The sequence below is a fragment of the Rhinoderma darwinii genome, chromosome 9, assembly GCF_050947455.1.
Source record: "Rhinoderma darwinii isolate aRhiDar2 chromosome 9, aRhiDar2.hap1, whole genome shotgun sequence".
NCBI lineage: Eukaryota > Metazoa > Chordata > Amphibia > Anura > Rhinodermatidae > Rhinoderma > Rhinoderma darwinii.
In genome coordinates, this window is record NC_134695.1 from 95,413,664 (window position 1) to 95,430,086 (window position 16,423).

The 16,423-nt window shown below is 42.1% G+C and overlaps 1 protein-coding gene across 1 annotated transcript in view; it reads left to right on the top strand.

The window, feature by feature from the left end:
- Positions 1 to 16,423, top strand: part of PIEZO1 (piezo type mechanosensitive ion channel component 1 (Er blood group)) — a 160,124-nt gene that overhangs the window by 56,839 nt on the left and 86,862 nt on the right. The window contains exons 3-4 of the mRNA XM_075838615.1: positions 15,248 to 15,370; positions 15,704 to 15,746. Of these exons, the coding sequence (XP_075694730.1) occupies positions 15,248 to 15,370; positions 15,704 to 15,746 (166 nt within the window). The remainder of the gene's footprint in view (positions 1 to 15,247; positions 15,371 to 15,703; positions 15,747 to 16,423) is intronic.

Sequence of the window (16,423 nt, forward strand, 5' to 3'; positions counted from 1 at the left end):
CACGGGTTGAATTATTACGAAGTTGCAGGCTAGTGTTCTACAGCGACTTCTGGTACCATCTTGGCTTAGCGCAACCTCCGTATTTAGCTTTGAGGGGTGGTCACAGGCCAATTGTTGGAATTCTGCTCTTTGTCACTCAACTTTTGTTTCCCCATATGGACACTTTGAGGACACATGATGGTTGCGGTAGGCTGATGTCGCTGTGGAGCCCTAGCCTAAATTTATTCAATGGAAATTTTTTATTTACGGAAGACTTAACAACATTTTTTTAAGTGACAGATTTCAAAGTATCAGATCTTGCCAGAATAACAATATGACATTATTATGCACTGATCCGCAACAGCAGCAAATATCACAGTCTGGCATTCTGCATAGCATTTCTAGTGTAACCACTGTTGGTAAACTAATGTATATTTTCCAAATTTCCTGACTTTTCAAATTTCCCACTTCTGTGGTCTGGAACAATGAAGTCATTCTGACACATCCATTCCTGATTTTAGGCCGTTCTTGGCAGCCATTGTCACTTGTTCTCTTCATTTCCTTTCGTTAAAACCCCTGGGGATAAGCTCATGTCTTGTCTATGAGACGTTACACTTTTTTTTTTTTAAACTTTTTTTTTGCTGCTCATTTGCTTCAGTTTGCTCCTGTAGGAGAATCTTCCCCATAAAGAAATATAATTATAATTGTCTTCTAAATAGCAAAGATTAGAGGACCAGAAATACATGTGAAAAGCCTCAGTCACCAGATAGTTGTATTACTTTATTACTGCTATATCATTATCCAAATATCTATGCCCTTCTACATTTTATATTTAGTTGAATTCTACGTTAATTCATGTCGTAGACGCCTCCGATTCTGATTGTAGGTGCCAAAGAGTTCTCTGCAGAGCACCATGTGTTGTATTTGGGGGAACTGGTGGGATTTATTTGCTAATGAAGCCTCGCTGATGTCATCTTTAAACATATTTGACACCCAACAAAAATATCTTTGAAAACAATATGAAAGAGCATGCTCTAATGCTCCCCTCTTATTCATGTATTATTAGTATGCTTAAAGGGTTAACTCCATCGCTCTCACTTTTCCTTCACTAAGCTGCTTACTGATACTTGCAGATGTTATTGCCAACCAGTCATGTTAGCCCCCTCCCTTCAATGAACTACAGTGTAAAGGATCTGCCAGGCACAACTTCTGTGTATACACCCATAGGTAATCAGTCTGCACCTGAGTCTATGTCTCTGAGACTGACTCCATCTTCCACCACTCAGGATGGCAGGCTTAGGAGTGGGAGAACCTATCGCAGCCTGGCCAGACGGAGCTAGCTCCCGCCCTCTGTCTATTTATACCTGCCTTTCCTGTTCCTCCTTTGCTTGTGATTCTTCTCGTGTGCTTTCCTGGCCCAGCTACAGCTTCTAACTATTTGATCCTGCTCCATACTGACCCTGGCTTACTGACTACTCTCCTGCTCTGCGTTTGGTACCTCGTGCACTCCTGGTTTGACTCGGCTCGTTCACCTCTCTTGTTGCTCACGGTGTTGCCGTGGGCAACTGCCCCTTTCGCTTTGCTTTGTGTTCCCTTGTTTGTTTGTCTCGTGCACTTACTGAGCGTAGGGACCGTCACCCAGTTGTACCTCGTCGCCTAGGGCGGGTCGTTGCAAGTAGGCAGGGACAGAGTGGCGGGTAGATTAGGGCTCACTTGTCCGTTTCCCTACCCCCGTCATTACATACAGTTTGCAAACTGCCTGTGGTATGCATGCTGCTGCACAGTGCGCAGTATTCAGCCTCTCCTGTGCATAGACGAACACTGTTGAGCTGGAGCAAAGAGTTCTGGGAATGATCTTAATGTGTTGTGTGTTTAGCAAAGAGTTACTTTTTCTAAAAATATTAACAAATTGCAGTGAAAAAGGAAATAAGGCGTATCTATACATATGATGCACATTTTACACATTCTCCATTATATTACCAATTTTATTGATAAAGTGCATTACTATGGAAATTATTTGCTTCCTTGCAGAATTTAATATTCACGTAGCTGTATGCAAATGTCTCTGGAGGTTCTCAGAATTGGAGACCTGTTGGATAAATCGATGATGATGGAAAGGTCGATAACTGGGATAGAGAGGCTTTAGCCTTTTAAACAGGCTGTAACTGACACAGTGACAACTGCTGGCTAGAAGATGTTACTGCACTTGACTGCACAGTTTTACATACAGCTTATGAATAAAGCTTGTTTGCTATCAAGCCACTGAAGGTGGTGATATACCATTATATGCTCTGTATGGGCATCATTGGCCTGAATACCAAAAATCGAAACATAAGGACCCCCTAGAGGTGTCCAATCTACCTATCTATCGATCTTTGTTTATAGGATAGGATCCACCCAGAAGAGAAAATTTGATATGATTTTAGGCTCTAAAAATATTTCATAATAAAGAGTTAATTTGTCGAATTTCTTGCCTTCATAATGTATTTGAGACCAGCGGTTTTGTGGTAGGATTAGTACACACTTCCATACGGTGTTTAGCCCTATTCGACGACTGTTCTAATCCACATTACAGCAAGAACCACTCAACTAAGTAAAGAGAATGGACAGTCCATCATTACTTTAAGGGTATGTGCACACACACTAATTACGTCCGTAATTGACGGACGTATTTCGGCCGCAAGTACCGGACCGAACACAGTGCAGGGAGCCGGCTCCTAGCATCATAGTTATATACGATGCTAGGAGTCCCTGCCTCTCTGCAGGACAACTGTCCCGTACTGTAATCATGTTTTCAGTACGGGACAGTAGTTCCACGGAGAGGCAGGGACTCCTAGCATCGTACATGACTATGATGCTAGGAGCCCGGTTCCCTGCACTGTGTTCGGTCCGGTACTTGCGGCCGAAATACGTCCGTCAATTACGGACGTAATTAGTGTGTGTGCACATACCCTAAGACATGAAGGTCAGTCAAACCAGAAAATGTCAAGAACTTTGAGGGAATCCTCAAGTGCAGAAATGAAACCCATCAAACGCTATGATGAAACTGGCTCTCATGAGGATTGCCCCAGGAAAGGAAGACCAGGAGTTACCTCTCCTGCAGAGGATAAGTTCATTAGAGTTACCAGCCACCGAAATCGCAAATTAACAGCACCTCAGATTAGAGCCATATAAATGCTTCACCCAGATCAAGTACCAGACACATCTCAATGTCAACTGTTCAGAAGAAACTGCGAGAATCAGGCCTTTATGGTCGAATTGCTACAAAGAAGCCACTACCGAGGAACCAAAAGAAGAGAATTTGCTTAGGCCAAGAAACACATGGAATGGGCATTAAACTAGTGGCAATCTTTACTTTAGTCTGAGTCAAAATTTTTGATGTTTGGTTCCAACCACCATGTCTTTGTGAGATGCAGAAAAGGTAAGCAGACTGTTTGTACATGTGCAGTTCCCACTGTGAAGCGTGGGGGAGGAGGTGTGATGGTGTGGGGGTGCTTTGCTGGTGACACTGGGGATTTTTTTTTTCAAAATTCAAATCACACTTAAAGAGGCTCTGTCACCAGATTTTGCAACCCCTATCTGCTATTGCAGCAGATCGGCGCTGCAATGTAGATTACAGTAACGTTTTTATTTTTAAAAAACAAGCATTTTTGGCCGTTATGACCATTTTTGTATTTATGCAAATGAGGCTTGCAAAAGTCCAAGTGGGCGTGTATTATGTACGTACATTGGGGCGTTTTACTTTTTACTAGCTGGGCGTTCTGATGAGAAGTATCATCCACTTCTCTTCAGAACGCCCAGCTTCTGGCAGTGCAGACACAGCCGTGTTCTCGAGAGATCACGCTGTGTCGTCACTCACAGGTCCTGCATCGTGTCGGACGAGTGAGGACACATCGGCACCAGAGGCTACAGTTGATTCTGCAGCAGCATCGGCGTTCGCAGGTAAGTCGATGTAGCTACTTACCTGCAAACGCTGATGCTGCTGCAGAATCAACTGTAGCCTCTGGTGCCGATGTGTCCTCACTCGTCCGACACGATGCAGGACCTGTGAGTGACGACACAACATGCCATCCCACCTTGTTTGCGCTTAGTGGGACCATCATGTGTTTGGTGTCATTGTCTTGTTGAAAAACAAAACTCCAGGCTATGTAAGGGCTGTGTTAGCAAGAAGGAGTGTAATGGAGTGCTGCGTCAGATGACATGGCCTCCACAATCTCCCGACCTAAACCCAATTGAGATAGTTTGGGATGAGTGGTACCATAAAATAAAGGAAAAGCAGCCGAGTGCTCTGAACCCCTTTGGGAACTCCTTAAAGACTGTTGGCAAATAATTCCAGGTGACTACCTCATGAAGCTGATTGAGAGAATGCCAAGAGCGTGCAAAGCTGCCATCAAAGCAAAAGGGGGCTACTTTGAAGAATGTAAAATATAAAACATATTCTGCTTTAGCACATTTTGTTTACCACTTAATTCCATGTGTTTCTTCGAAGTTAATATGTCTTCAATATGATTCTACAATGTAGAAAATAAAAACTGAAAACCATGGAATGAAACGGTTTATCCAAACTTTTGACTGGTACTGTAGATTGGCCTGAAGATTGGGTTCAGTTATGTCAGTGTGAATTCTGTATAGCAGCTGGTCAAATATGACTATATATCAGCAAAAAGGGGTGATGGGTGTTGTAAACCTGGACGACCAGTACTATTCCTTATTTCTCTAGATTGCTGGAACTAGTTGAAAATAAGTGATTCTCTATCTGCATGAGCAGTACAGGCCCATTCGTTTCAATAGGAAGCCCATTGACATGCTAAAAGCTTTAAAGGTATGACATGTTAAAGGGCGATGTGGACCTCCTTATTCTAACACACCACTTATTCTATCTTGGGTAGCAATGTGATAGGAGTCGCATCACTGGGGCCTGGCAGCTGCAATATTAATTGTGGAAGCTACAAGCACAGTATAAGCTGAAGTGTCTGTCCTTAAACTCCTATTGGATGGACCAGCCAGAGGCCATAGACACACACGTACTGCCTTCTGCTATGAAACTTTGCAGCATGACATTCACATGCTCCCTCCCCGCTGGGATTTTGGCTGCAGTTAAGGGAGTCATGTGTAACTTGATGAGCAGTTGGGTCATATCTCCAGGGGCCTTGAGTCAAAACCCCTCTCTGCGTCCACTAAAATAAGAGACACTCTGTGTGATGACAGTAACCATCAGTCGATGACCCTGATCCACCTCCCTGCTGACACTTGTCAGAACGATCTTCTCTCAATATCCAGTTCATAAAATCGGAGATAGTGAAGTACATGTCACCTAACACCATAATTGACATCTGTCAATAACATTATGAGGATTTGCCGAGAGAATGATGTAAACCCCAGCGACCATCTCCATGTTGCCAGGTTCTCTTCCAGACCACAGCTGATCGGTGGAGTCACAGTAGTGGGGTGGCTAACGATCAGCTCATTTGTGAGGAGCCTTTAACAAGTTTATATGGGTTGTGTTGCCTCGAATTCTGCCAAGAATATAAGATCCACATACAGTGTGTCCTGCATGTTAATAAGTTCCTGGAATTAAAATTCAGCAGTGAAACACTATAAACATGTATTTGCACCTGACGCCTATGTAAACTCCCTTTTAGGACCTGGAGGATTTACTATTACTCTGAAATACCTTTCTGCACCCATATTTACTGTGGCATCATCTAGCTGTCATCACGAACAGGTTCCCTTTACAGACGTAGCCCAAAATACTGACTCGGGATTTCTGCTTTACTTAAAATATAGCTTTATGGGGCCCAGAAACCCAGCTCCAAATGACTGCCTACACCAAGACTCCGCACCTCTGCCCTCTGTAAATACGTAAGCGAGAGCTGCGCAGGAGGTGGCGCTGTAAAGCACATTTGTAAGATGTCTGTTTTTATGGTTACGAGGTGTATATGTCACTGCCACATAATATTTGGAGACTACTGTTTATAACCGGTTTACTGTTTTGAAACCTATACTGTTCAGATTCTGCACACATAATGCATCCGGGAAATTTGTAAAACCATTATTTGTAATCCATGTAATTCTGCTCAACATGTTCTATAATTCAGCAGTAAGTGACGTTTTCATTATACCATCATTAAGACGTTCCACAACTTTCTAAGATACTTTATTCCAGTTTTTCAAGGTCTCTGCTTGCTATCTGTGAACGAAAACATTCATTTTTTTTTTTTTATAATCTAGAGGATGAGAACCCATACAGACCTAAAGGGGTTTTCCAGCCAGTAAACATTGATGGCTTATCTTCAAGGAAGGGCGTCAATACTTGATGGGTCAGGGTCCGACTCCCAGGGCCCCCGCCGATCAGCTGTTTTGTAGGGGGTGCAGCGCTTGTATGAGCGCTGCTTCCCGTTCATTTCTACGTGCTCACTGTGAATCTTCGACACGGATGTAGCGGCGATTCACAGTATTGCAGCCTTCTCCCATTCACTTCAATGGGAGAAAAGGCTGCAATACCTGTGAATCGCAGCTATGTGTTTCGAAGATTCGCAGTGAGCACGTAGAAATGAAGGGGAAGCCGCGCTCCTACAAGCGCTGCACCCCCTACAAAACAGCTGATCGGCGGGGTCCCGGGAGTCAGACCCTGACCCATCAGGTATTGATGACTTATCCTGAGTATAGACCATCAATTTTTACAGGCTGGAAAACCCCTCTAAAAGGCCCTGTTCACACTGAGTTTTTTTTGGCGCGGAATCCGCTCCGTAAAAACCGCCCGAAATTGCCTCCCATTGATTTCAATGGGAGACGGACGAGTTTTTTTTACCGCGAGCGGAAAAACCGCGTCGCGGTAAGAAGAAGCGTCATGACCTATCATGAGGCGGTTTCCGCCTCCATAACCCCATTTCAATCAGTCGGAAACTGGAAAAAAACGCCTCGACAAGTGTTTTGACGAGTTTTTGTTAAACCACTGTGCAAAAAACGTCTGGAGCAGTTTTTGCAGGAGGAATTTTCCTCCTGCAAAAAACTCTGTGTGAACACAGCCTAATACCTATGCTGAGAAGTAGATACAATTGTATCCAGTTTCGGCAATACTCTCTGATCTGAATACAGCAGTATAAACCTCTAAGGTCGCATGCACACGATGTGTATTACGTGCAGATTCGCTTTACAGGTTCTCCTGCGGGAAATCTGCGTAATACAATACTAAGAAAGTAATCTCATGTACACGTTGCAGAATTTTTTCTGACCACTTTATTTGAAGAAAAAAAATGCACTAAAATCCGCAGCATAAAAACTCCACCTGTTTCCGCATCAAATAATATTGCGTTTTTGATGTGGATTTTACGAAGTGCGGATTTTGCCCTCGGATTTACCTGCCTTTATAAGCGATTTTGATGTAGATTTTCTTGCATCAAATTCCGCAATGTGTGCTAGATTTGATGGTACGTTCACATGTAGCGTAAATACTGCAGAATTTCGGTCCAGATTGTCTGTGTGGAAATTAGGCAGCGTATTACAGTAGCAGCAAAGACTTCAACAAATTTCATCTACACGTTGCAGAAAAAAAAACGCACAAGAGACGTGCAGAAATTGAATTGCGGTATGGATCTGCAGCATGTCCATTTATGTTGCAAAAACGCTGCGGAATCTCCGCACAGGAAATCTTGCCAAAATATCTGCAATATTAAGGCTACGTGTGAACTTACATTATAGAAAACTATTCTGGTATCCGTCTGAGGTACAGTCTTTTTTTTCATCCACTGTCGTGAAACAGAGTTCTTGAAAATGGTTGAGGAATTAAAACAAAGTATTCTAAAAAGTTGCAGAGCTTTTCATACAACTAGAAAAACATGGATGCTTTCTTACAGAAACAGCGCCTTACCTGTCCACAGGTTGTGGGTGGTATTGCAACTCTACTCCATTCACATTAATGCAATACCTGGCACAACCCATGGGACAGGTGTGGCACTGTTTCTGGAAGAAAGCATCCATGTTTTTCTAATTCTTGACAACTTAAGCGCAATTCGACCTCAACATGTGAACGCATCCTTATGAGCCAAAAAAAAGTCCTCCAGGAGCAAATTTATATATTTTTTTCTTCCTAGGAGCATTAGCTACTTGGTTCCAGTTTGTGTCCAATCCTGATAGATTTTTTTTAAATTTATTTTAGGAATTTTACAGTCCATTTTTTTCTAAAGATGTTCTTAAAATACATTACAAGAGTTTTGCTCCTTGGGATTTTAACCAGTCTCCATACTGTTTCAGCATCCTATATGTTTGACACGGCTCTTGGGATTTAACCACTGAAAGCAATTTCTCACATATTTAGTCCATCGCAAAAAAAGACGCAAACAAACAAGCAAAAAACGCCAAGATAAAGTAAGCGAAAAACGCCCCGAAAGAAACGGCAAAGAAAAACGCAAACAGCGCACAAAAAACGCCGGGAAAAACGACGCAAAAAACAACGTGCAGGGAGAGGTAAATCTGCCGCAAACTTCAAGACGGAATTTTGAGGCAGATATTGTTCCTGCCAAAAAACTCTGTGTGAACATAGCCTTAGTGGAGAGAGACATGAGATAGAGGAGGGCGGACAAGGGTTAGGGTATGTTCACACGAGGGCGACCGTAACGGCTGAAATTACGGGGATGTTTCAGCCTGAAAACATCACCGTAATTTCAGCGTTAACGACATGTGCAGGCGCTTTAACGCCGCGTCCATTACGGGCGTAATTGGCGCTGCTATTCATTGGAGTCAATGAGTAACGGCTCCAATTATGCCCAAAGAAGTGACAGGTCACTTCTTTGACGCGGGCGTCTATTTACGCGCCGTCATTTGACAGCGGCGCGTAAATATACGCCTCGTGTGAACAGACAAACGTCAGCCCATTGCTTTCAATGGGCAGATGTTTGTCAACGCTATTGAGGCGCTATTTTCGGACGTAATTCGGGGCAAAAACGCCCGAATTATGTCCGTAATTAGTGCGTGTGAACATACCCTTAGGGTAGACACGAAGAGGTTTATAGACCTGAAAAGAGAAATAAAACATAAATGTGAAAAACATAATGGGGGGAGAACGGTCACCATCCTTCAAGAATGTCAGCAAGGAGACAAGTCCAGTGAAGGAGGTCAGCGGGGAGGAGCAGGGACAGCTCACGTGAACTCTTGGAAGGTACGTGCACGCTCATTGCAGCCTGCAATGAGCGTGCACGTGAAAAAAGTTTCATCACAAGGAAAGATCAACAAACCAGAGCTGAACTGCATGTAAACAAACTGCTGAATTCAAAGAAGAAATGTGCTAAGTAGAATTTTTTTTTAAAATAATGCTTTATTTAGGTTGTCTGTATAAGGGGTAATGTATGACAGAGTTTTTGAAAAAATTTTGGGATCTCGGACAACCCCTTTAACTTTTTTTTTTTCTTCCTGTGAATTGTTTTCATATTTTTGCATTAGAGACCCTTTTTATTTAGCAGTAAATATTTGAACCATTATTTGTGAGAAAATACACCGCATGTTTTCAGTAATGTTGTTCTAGTATGTATTCAGTATGGTGGTTTTGTTTTTTTTTCCGTGTTTATTTGAAGGTTTTCCAGTTTGCAATAGTAAAAAATAAATAAAAAAGGTGTCCCCACCCCGAACCGCTAGCCCTACAATGAAAGGACATTTAACAAGTCATATTAAAGGATCATTTAGACGCATATAACGATCCTAGATACATGCAGAAATATACACTGTATTTCAAATATAGGTTTTATATTACATTGATGTATAGCAATAGGACTGATAAAACACACAATGAGTTCCACTGCTTAAGAGGATAATGAAGGTGTAGCCCCATACAACGCCCTTCAAGGCCCCCAAATGTTCTCGAATTTTGGCAAAGCATTACTCTTTCTGTAGACGCCGTGTGCTAAATGCACAATATGATTCATCCTACTAAGAAATTCCTGCAACGTTGGCAAGTTGCTATTAATCCAGTGTCGCTAACCGCTTTCTTGCCTAATATAATATGGCAATTTGTGTATATAGTCATCCCCTAGGGAGTCACCAGGCATAACTAGGAGAGACTGGGCCCCATAGCAAACTTTAAAATGCAACCCCCCCCCCTCCCGCAGACACATATACAATTGAATGTGGCAGTCACCCGGGGGCACCGGATGCCTGACGCTAGCGACGCGACCGGCCGGGCAAGAGGAGACCTGTGCTCCATGGATCATAAGGTTTTATGTGCTGGGTTGCCGCGGACCTTGTAGCAGCGGTAGTTACACCGCTGTATGTGTGTATCAAATTATATATATCTCTAGAATAGCATTCCAAACAGGCCCCAGCTATGTACATGACCAAAACATGTGTAATAGACTGGCTTGTGTAATTAATTTTGTTGACTTTTTTAATAGCATCTTTTGTTTCATGAGCAAAGCATGAGATCGTGATTAGTTTTCATTAGAAGAATTTAGAAGGGTTGTCCACTACCGGACAACTGAAAACCTATCCACGGATAGGTCATCCGTATATAATCGGTGCGGGTCCAACGCCTATGAGTACCGGACGTCCATGCCGGAAGCAGATGGCTCCAGCAACAGAATAGCGGCCAAGCTGCAGTTTCAAGTGAATAGAAGCAGATCTGCAGTTTGGCAGCATGGCCGCTATGCAATGTACGGAGCCAACTGCTACCGGCTCTGTACATTGCATACTGTGCAATGATTGCGGTGCCTGCAGGCAGCCGGTACAGCTGATCGGTGCAGGGTCCGTGTGTCGGACCCGTACTGTTGATATACTGAAGGCCTATCTGGTGGATAGGTCATCAGTTGTCCTATAGTGGACAACCCCTTTGAGGGAAAACCAACTTGAGAAGTTTCTTAGGCCCCCTCCACATCACGTTTTTTGCCTTCCGTCGGAGGTGTACTTCGGGACTCCCGACGTATGCCTCTGATGGAAGGCTTTAAAGTTTCCCCCTGTATAAGCAAACAGTGGAATATGTCACCCGAACCCCCAAGGCAGAGCGCTACCTGAAGCACTGTGACTGGGGAGCTCCTGATGTCACTGTTCATAAATGGACCGTAAGGTCAGGGGCTACATTACTTGGGTCCTCAGCTAGAGCGTCTGAAGCGCTCTGGCTGGGGACTCTGGCTCTGAGGAAGTCCTTGACGTCACTGTCCATAAATTGACAGTGTCAAGAGCTTTACGATACAGTAGTCCCCGGTCAGAATGTCCGCAACGCTCTGGCCGGGGATTCTGGCCTTGCAGTAGCCCCTGACATCACCAGGGCCAAAGTCCACAGGCAGAGTGCTTCCGATGCCCTGCCTGGGGACTCGGGCATTGGGAAGCTCCTTACAGCACTCTCCGTATATATGCACAGTGATGTTGGGAGCTTTCCGACGTATACGTTTAAGATATACCTGTGACGGATGCCATACAGAGGCATCAGTCATCTATAGGCGCCCACGTTAAAAAAAAAAAATTATAATAATAATTTTAAAAAAAAGATGTTGTTTTTATGGGATCCCTCAGGATGGAATAGTGTAGTCTACTCTACTATTCCATCCTTCAAAAAAAACAAAACGGACTTATACCAGCCCGAATGAGTTAAAAAGGACACACTTTTGACCTCTGTGCTAATGGAGCCCTATGAACGAGATTAGCGTGTACATCTGAAGCTTTTCCAACGTACATGATAATCGTAGGGCACAAACGCAATTTGAAGGGGGACTTAGTACACAAAATCGTCCCATCCATTAGGCCAATACAGGCTAATAGTTGTGTGACTATTAAAAATAAAATGATGCGATTGTAGACCATGTGCAATTATGCGTGATTGTTTAGCAATTTTCACGCAATTTTCGTTTCTTTTTTTTTCAATAAAACTTAAAAGCATTTACTGGAAAAAAAATTGGTGCTTCATGCTACAAAACCAGCAATAATCGCCAATATTACCATACACAATTTTTATAGGATCTGTCACCAGTTTATTAATTCCCTATCTCCTAACTAATCTAATAGGCGCTATGATGCTGGTAACTACAGTGTGCAAACAATAAAGATTTTTTAAAACAAATCAAAGTTATGATCATTTTTCTAAATATGCGAACGTGGCTCCAATAGCCAAATAGGAGGTGACTCTTTCTTTTCACTCTGGTTGATAATGTCATACAGAAAACATTACACCAGTGTGACCGCGCCTATTAGATTAGCTGGGAGATTGGGCATTACTAAACTAGTGACAGATCCTCTCTAAATCCATTTTCTCACACATGTTATTAAAACACATTACGAGACTTGTTCTCCTTGGGATTTGAACCAGTCTCCATACTGTCTCGGCATCCTATATTTTTGACACGGCTCTTGAGATTTAACCACAGAAAGCAATTTCTCACGTATTTGGTTGATGATTTTGCTTTCTGTGAAATATTTTTGCATTAGAGACCCATTTTACTTTGCAGTAAATATTTTAACCGTTCCTTATGCTGAGAAAATACTCGCCATGTCTTGGGTATACTTTTCTAGTTCGTATTCAGCATGGTGATTTTTTTTAATTTTTTTTTCCATATTTTTATTATTGTATTTTACTTTGTTTTATTATTACACTATTTTTTATAGCATCTTTTGTGTCATGGGTAAAGCATGATTAATTTCTCATGGAAGGATTTAAGGAAAACACAACTAGAGAAGTTTCTTCGGCCCTATTCACAGTGGTTTTTTTCATTGGGTGTATACATCGGGAGGATGTATACCTCCGTCAGAAGGCTGCAATGTACTGTAGATATACAGTGAGATACGTATCCTCAACCCCCCGTGCAGAGCAGTTCCTGAAGCGCTGTGCCCTGGGAAGCTCCTGACATCACTGTTCATATATGGATAGTTATGTCAGGAATTACAATAGCGGAGACCCGGCCAAAGTGTCAGAAAGGCTCTGGCCATGTACTCCAGCCCTAGGGAAGCCCTTGACATTACTATCCATATATGGACAGTGATGTCAGGAGCTTCCCAGGGCACAGCGCTTCAGGTACACTCTGCCTGTGGGGTTCAAGAGACGCATCCTACTGTATGGCTATGCAGTGCGATATGTTGCAGATTTCTGTCGGAGGTATATGTCTTCAGCATGGAATAGCATAATATACTACTTCCATCCTTTAAAATAAATAAACAAGTTATTCTGGCATATACCAGCCCGACAGAGACCAAAAAGACACCCTTTTGATCTCCATTGGGCTAATGGAGCCCAATGAACATGTTTATCGTGTACATCGGAAGCTTTCCCGACGTACACAATAAATGTAGGGCAGAAATGCGATCTGATGGGGGCCATAGTATACTTTTTCTCAGTCTATGCTGGACAAAGCAGCTTTGTGTATTGGAAAGGAAACTGTCCAATTCATTAGGCCAATATAGGCTAAAAGTTGTGTAACTATTAAAAATAAAATCATACGATTGTAAACCATGTGCAATTATGCATGATTGTGCAATTTTCACACAATTTTCTATTTTTTAGATCTCTTAATACAATTAAACTTCTAAGCATTTACTGGAAAAAAAATTGCTGCTTCATGCTACAAAATTGCTTTTTTTTATGGTATTATTGGCGATTAATTGCTTGTCACATTATAAAGAATAGGCTTTAAAAAATATATTCTTGGTTATTCTGCGCACGATTATCATCAACCCCTGTTGTTGGATTTACCCGTCAGAGAATTTGGTCACCAAAAAGCGCTCCATCTGTGGAAATTAGCACGATTACACAAATTACTTCTTTAGCTCAAAAGTGGTGGTCCTATGAAGTCATCTCCTGTCCATGTGCCCTATATATAATGAAGATCTCGATGATCAAAGATGTTCGTAAGGAGAATTGCCCATTGTAATTGCACAAACAAAATTATTCCACCTAATGTATGAATAATTTGTATTTATATTATAGCGCTGAATTGTGACATGTAAATTGGCAAACTTTTGTCAGATTTATTATTCGACTCTCTCTGTCTCTGTGTGATCTATCTATCTAAAACGTGAAATATGCCGTTTTTACACTAGTCACTGAATCACACACACAATAGGTGGCCACTTTCTTTTTATTAGTTTTTTTTTAGCTTTGCTGTATAGGTTGGGACAGAGTCAGCAGAATACTCTGATTTATAGGTACAGGGAATTTAATGACTGCTCCATTGTGCTACTGGAGGCCGAAGGAAGGAATGCAAAATTCACTATACACATAGATCAGACTTTGTGCACAGCTTTCTTGTCACTCGCTGGTCTGTGGGGGGAGGACTTGTTACTCCATCTTGTACTGAAGACTATTAGTCTATAGACCCTTTTCCGACGATATATTAACATATTTTTTGTTTTATTGCTATAACCTCTCCCATTTGTCTGTGCTTGGTTGTAAATGTTTGTAATACTATTGGTCTAAGGTACAGCCAGACATCCTATGAGTCTGGTATATCTCTGTTTCTGGGACAGCTGGGTGGCAACTAGTTAATCTATTAACCTGTTCTCAGGCAGAGGTCCGAGAGACCTCCATGGCAAGTTTACCTACTGCTTCCATATCTCTACATAACTTGGCACATTTTGGTTGTCACTCAGCAGAAAATAATATAAAGAATTTAGGTGGGAAATTATAGCAAGTGTTTTGGCAACAAGGGTTCTTGTAATGACTATATTACGTGGACCATTCATATCAGTAGTGCTTGTTCTTTGTGTATGAGCCTATCATAACGCTGATTACTAATCCAGGGTTAAACATCTAAAGCAAGTGTATAATACTGACCGTATTCGATCTTTTTACCCGCTCATAAACCATGACGAACACAATGCAGGGCGGGTTACAGTCCCTGAGCCATCGACCAGATAGTGTATTTATTTATTTTTTGGCACTACAGCAAGATTTCCTTGATCAAGTCCTGTGAAGCTGGATCACCAGTGTTGCACGCCAAGAATTAAATTTATTGTTCTTTTTACCTTGTGCAATACTTGTATGTGGTTGTTTTTTTTGTTGTAATACTCCCTTTTTTTTTTTTTTTATTTTTTTTTTTTAATCTTTGCTTTTTACTTACAATATCATGTGACTTTTTTTTTACTATACAGCAAATAGGTAGGTGCGCTTCTCTGATCTAAGTAGCTACAATGTCCATACACCCTATATAGTGAAAGAGTCGCATTATGTTGGCCCATCTGGCAGTACTGATCTAATACCTTGTGCGGTGTCCAATTTGCCCGTATGCATAGTTGTGTAGTGCAGGAATTGCCCCATGTTCAGTATTCTAGATTTACTGATGATCTCTTTTGCTTATAGGTCATACAGGTCGTCTGTTGAAATCTCTCTTGGCCATCAGCATCATCTTCCTCTGTTCACACTTCATATTCCAGCTCTGCCTCCACACAGTATCGGGACTGGACGACCTCCTAGGACACAACTGTATGTACTCCAAGGCCTCCGGATGAGGGTGATAAGTTATGGGTAATGCTGGGAATATAGGTCATGGGATATCCCATCTCAGTAAGGTAATTGGACTATATGAAGACATAGGGAATGAATATGATCAGAACCACCAGAAGTCTAATTGCAATGACATATTTCACCCCTTTTATATAGTAAGAGGAAGGATGGGGCTCCCAGAGAGTTGGTGGGGAGCGATATCTCACTACGTGAGGGCAGCTCTATAGTTAGGAGATATTCGATTGTTCTTTATAGGTAGCAGGTACAGTCGGTCTGGTTTCTAAACATTATTTTTGTTTTATAATTGTTCAGGCAGTGACTGGGAAGTTCTTGCTCGCCATGTCGGTGTCACCAGGTACGTGCGGAATATTTTTTTTTTGTCCATGCAGGATACAAAATACAGCTGTATAAATATCGGCTTATCTGTTTCACAATTCAGTAATGAAAGGAACCGGAAAGCCACTTTGACAGCGCTTGCTTGGCTCCTGAGCCTGCTGACCACTGCCTGGCACTCTTGTTTATAACTACGGGTTGATCGCACCCATCAAAGAAATCTCTCACTTAGCTGGGACCCTGCAGTGTGGAGATCTCAGTGGTTCTGCTGGTCATCTTCCCCCAGATCATGTCAACCTGCACACTTTAGTGTCGTGATCTACCCTTTGTGTAAATACAATACTACCATGGCTAAAATCTGTAATATTAATCTATACAAAATCCTGGGTGACCATTAAAAAAACATTCTGTGCAAGTAGTGAGGTTGCCATGCTCTAAAGGAGCCCTTAAGATTGCCATTTCGCTGATCCCCATTTAAAGGCTAGGGACACCTTTTTGAAAGCGTTTTTGGTGTTTTTAATAAAAAGGTAAAATAGTGTGTTCTGTGTAAATTTAAAATTTATTTTTACTTTTTGAGATACATCTGCTTTGTATTCTGTATACAGAGCAGCTGTATCGTGCGCTAAGACCTAAATCCGTCACGTCTACGGGACTGACGTATTCAGCGTTAGCGGGTCCTGCGTCTTTTTGACACCTAGG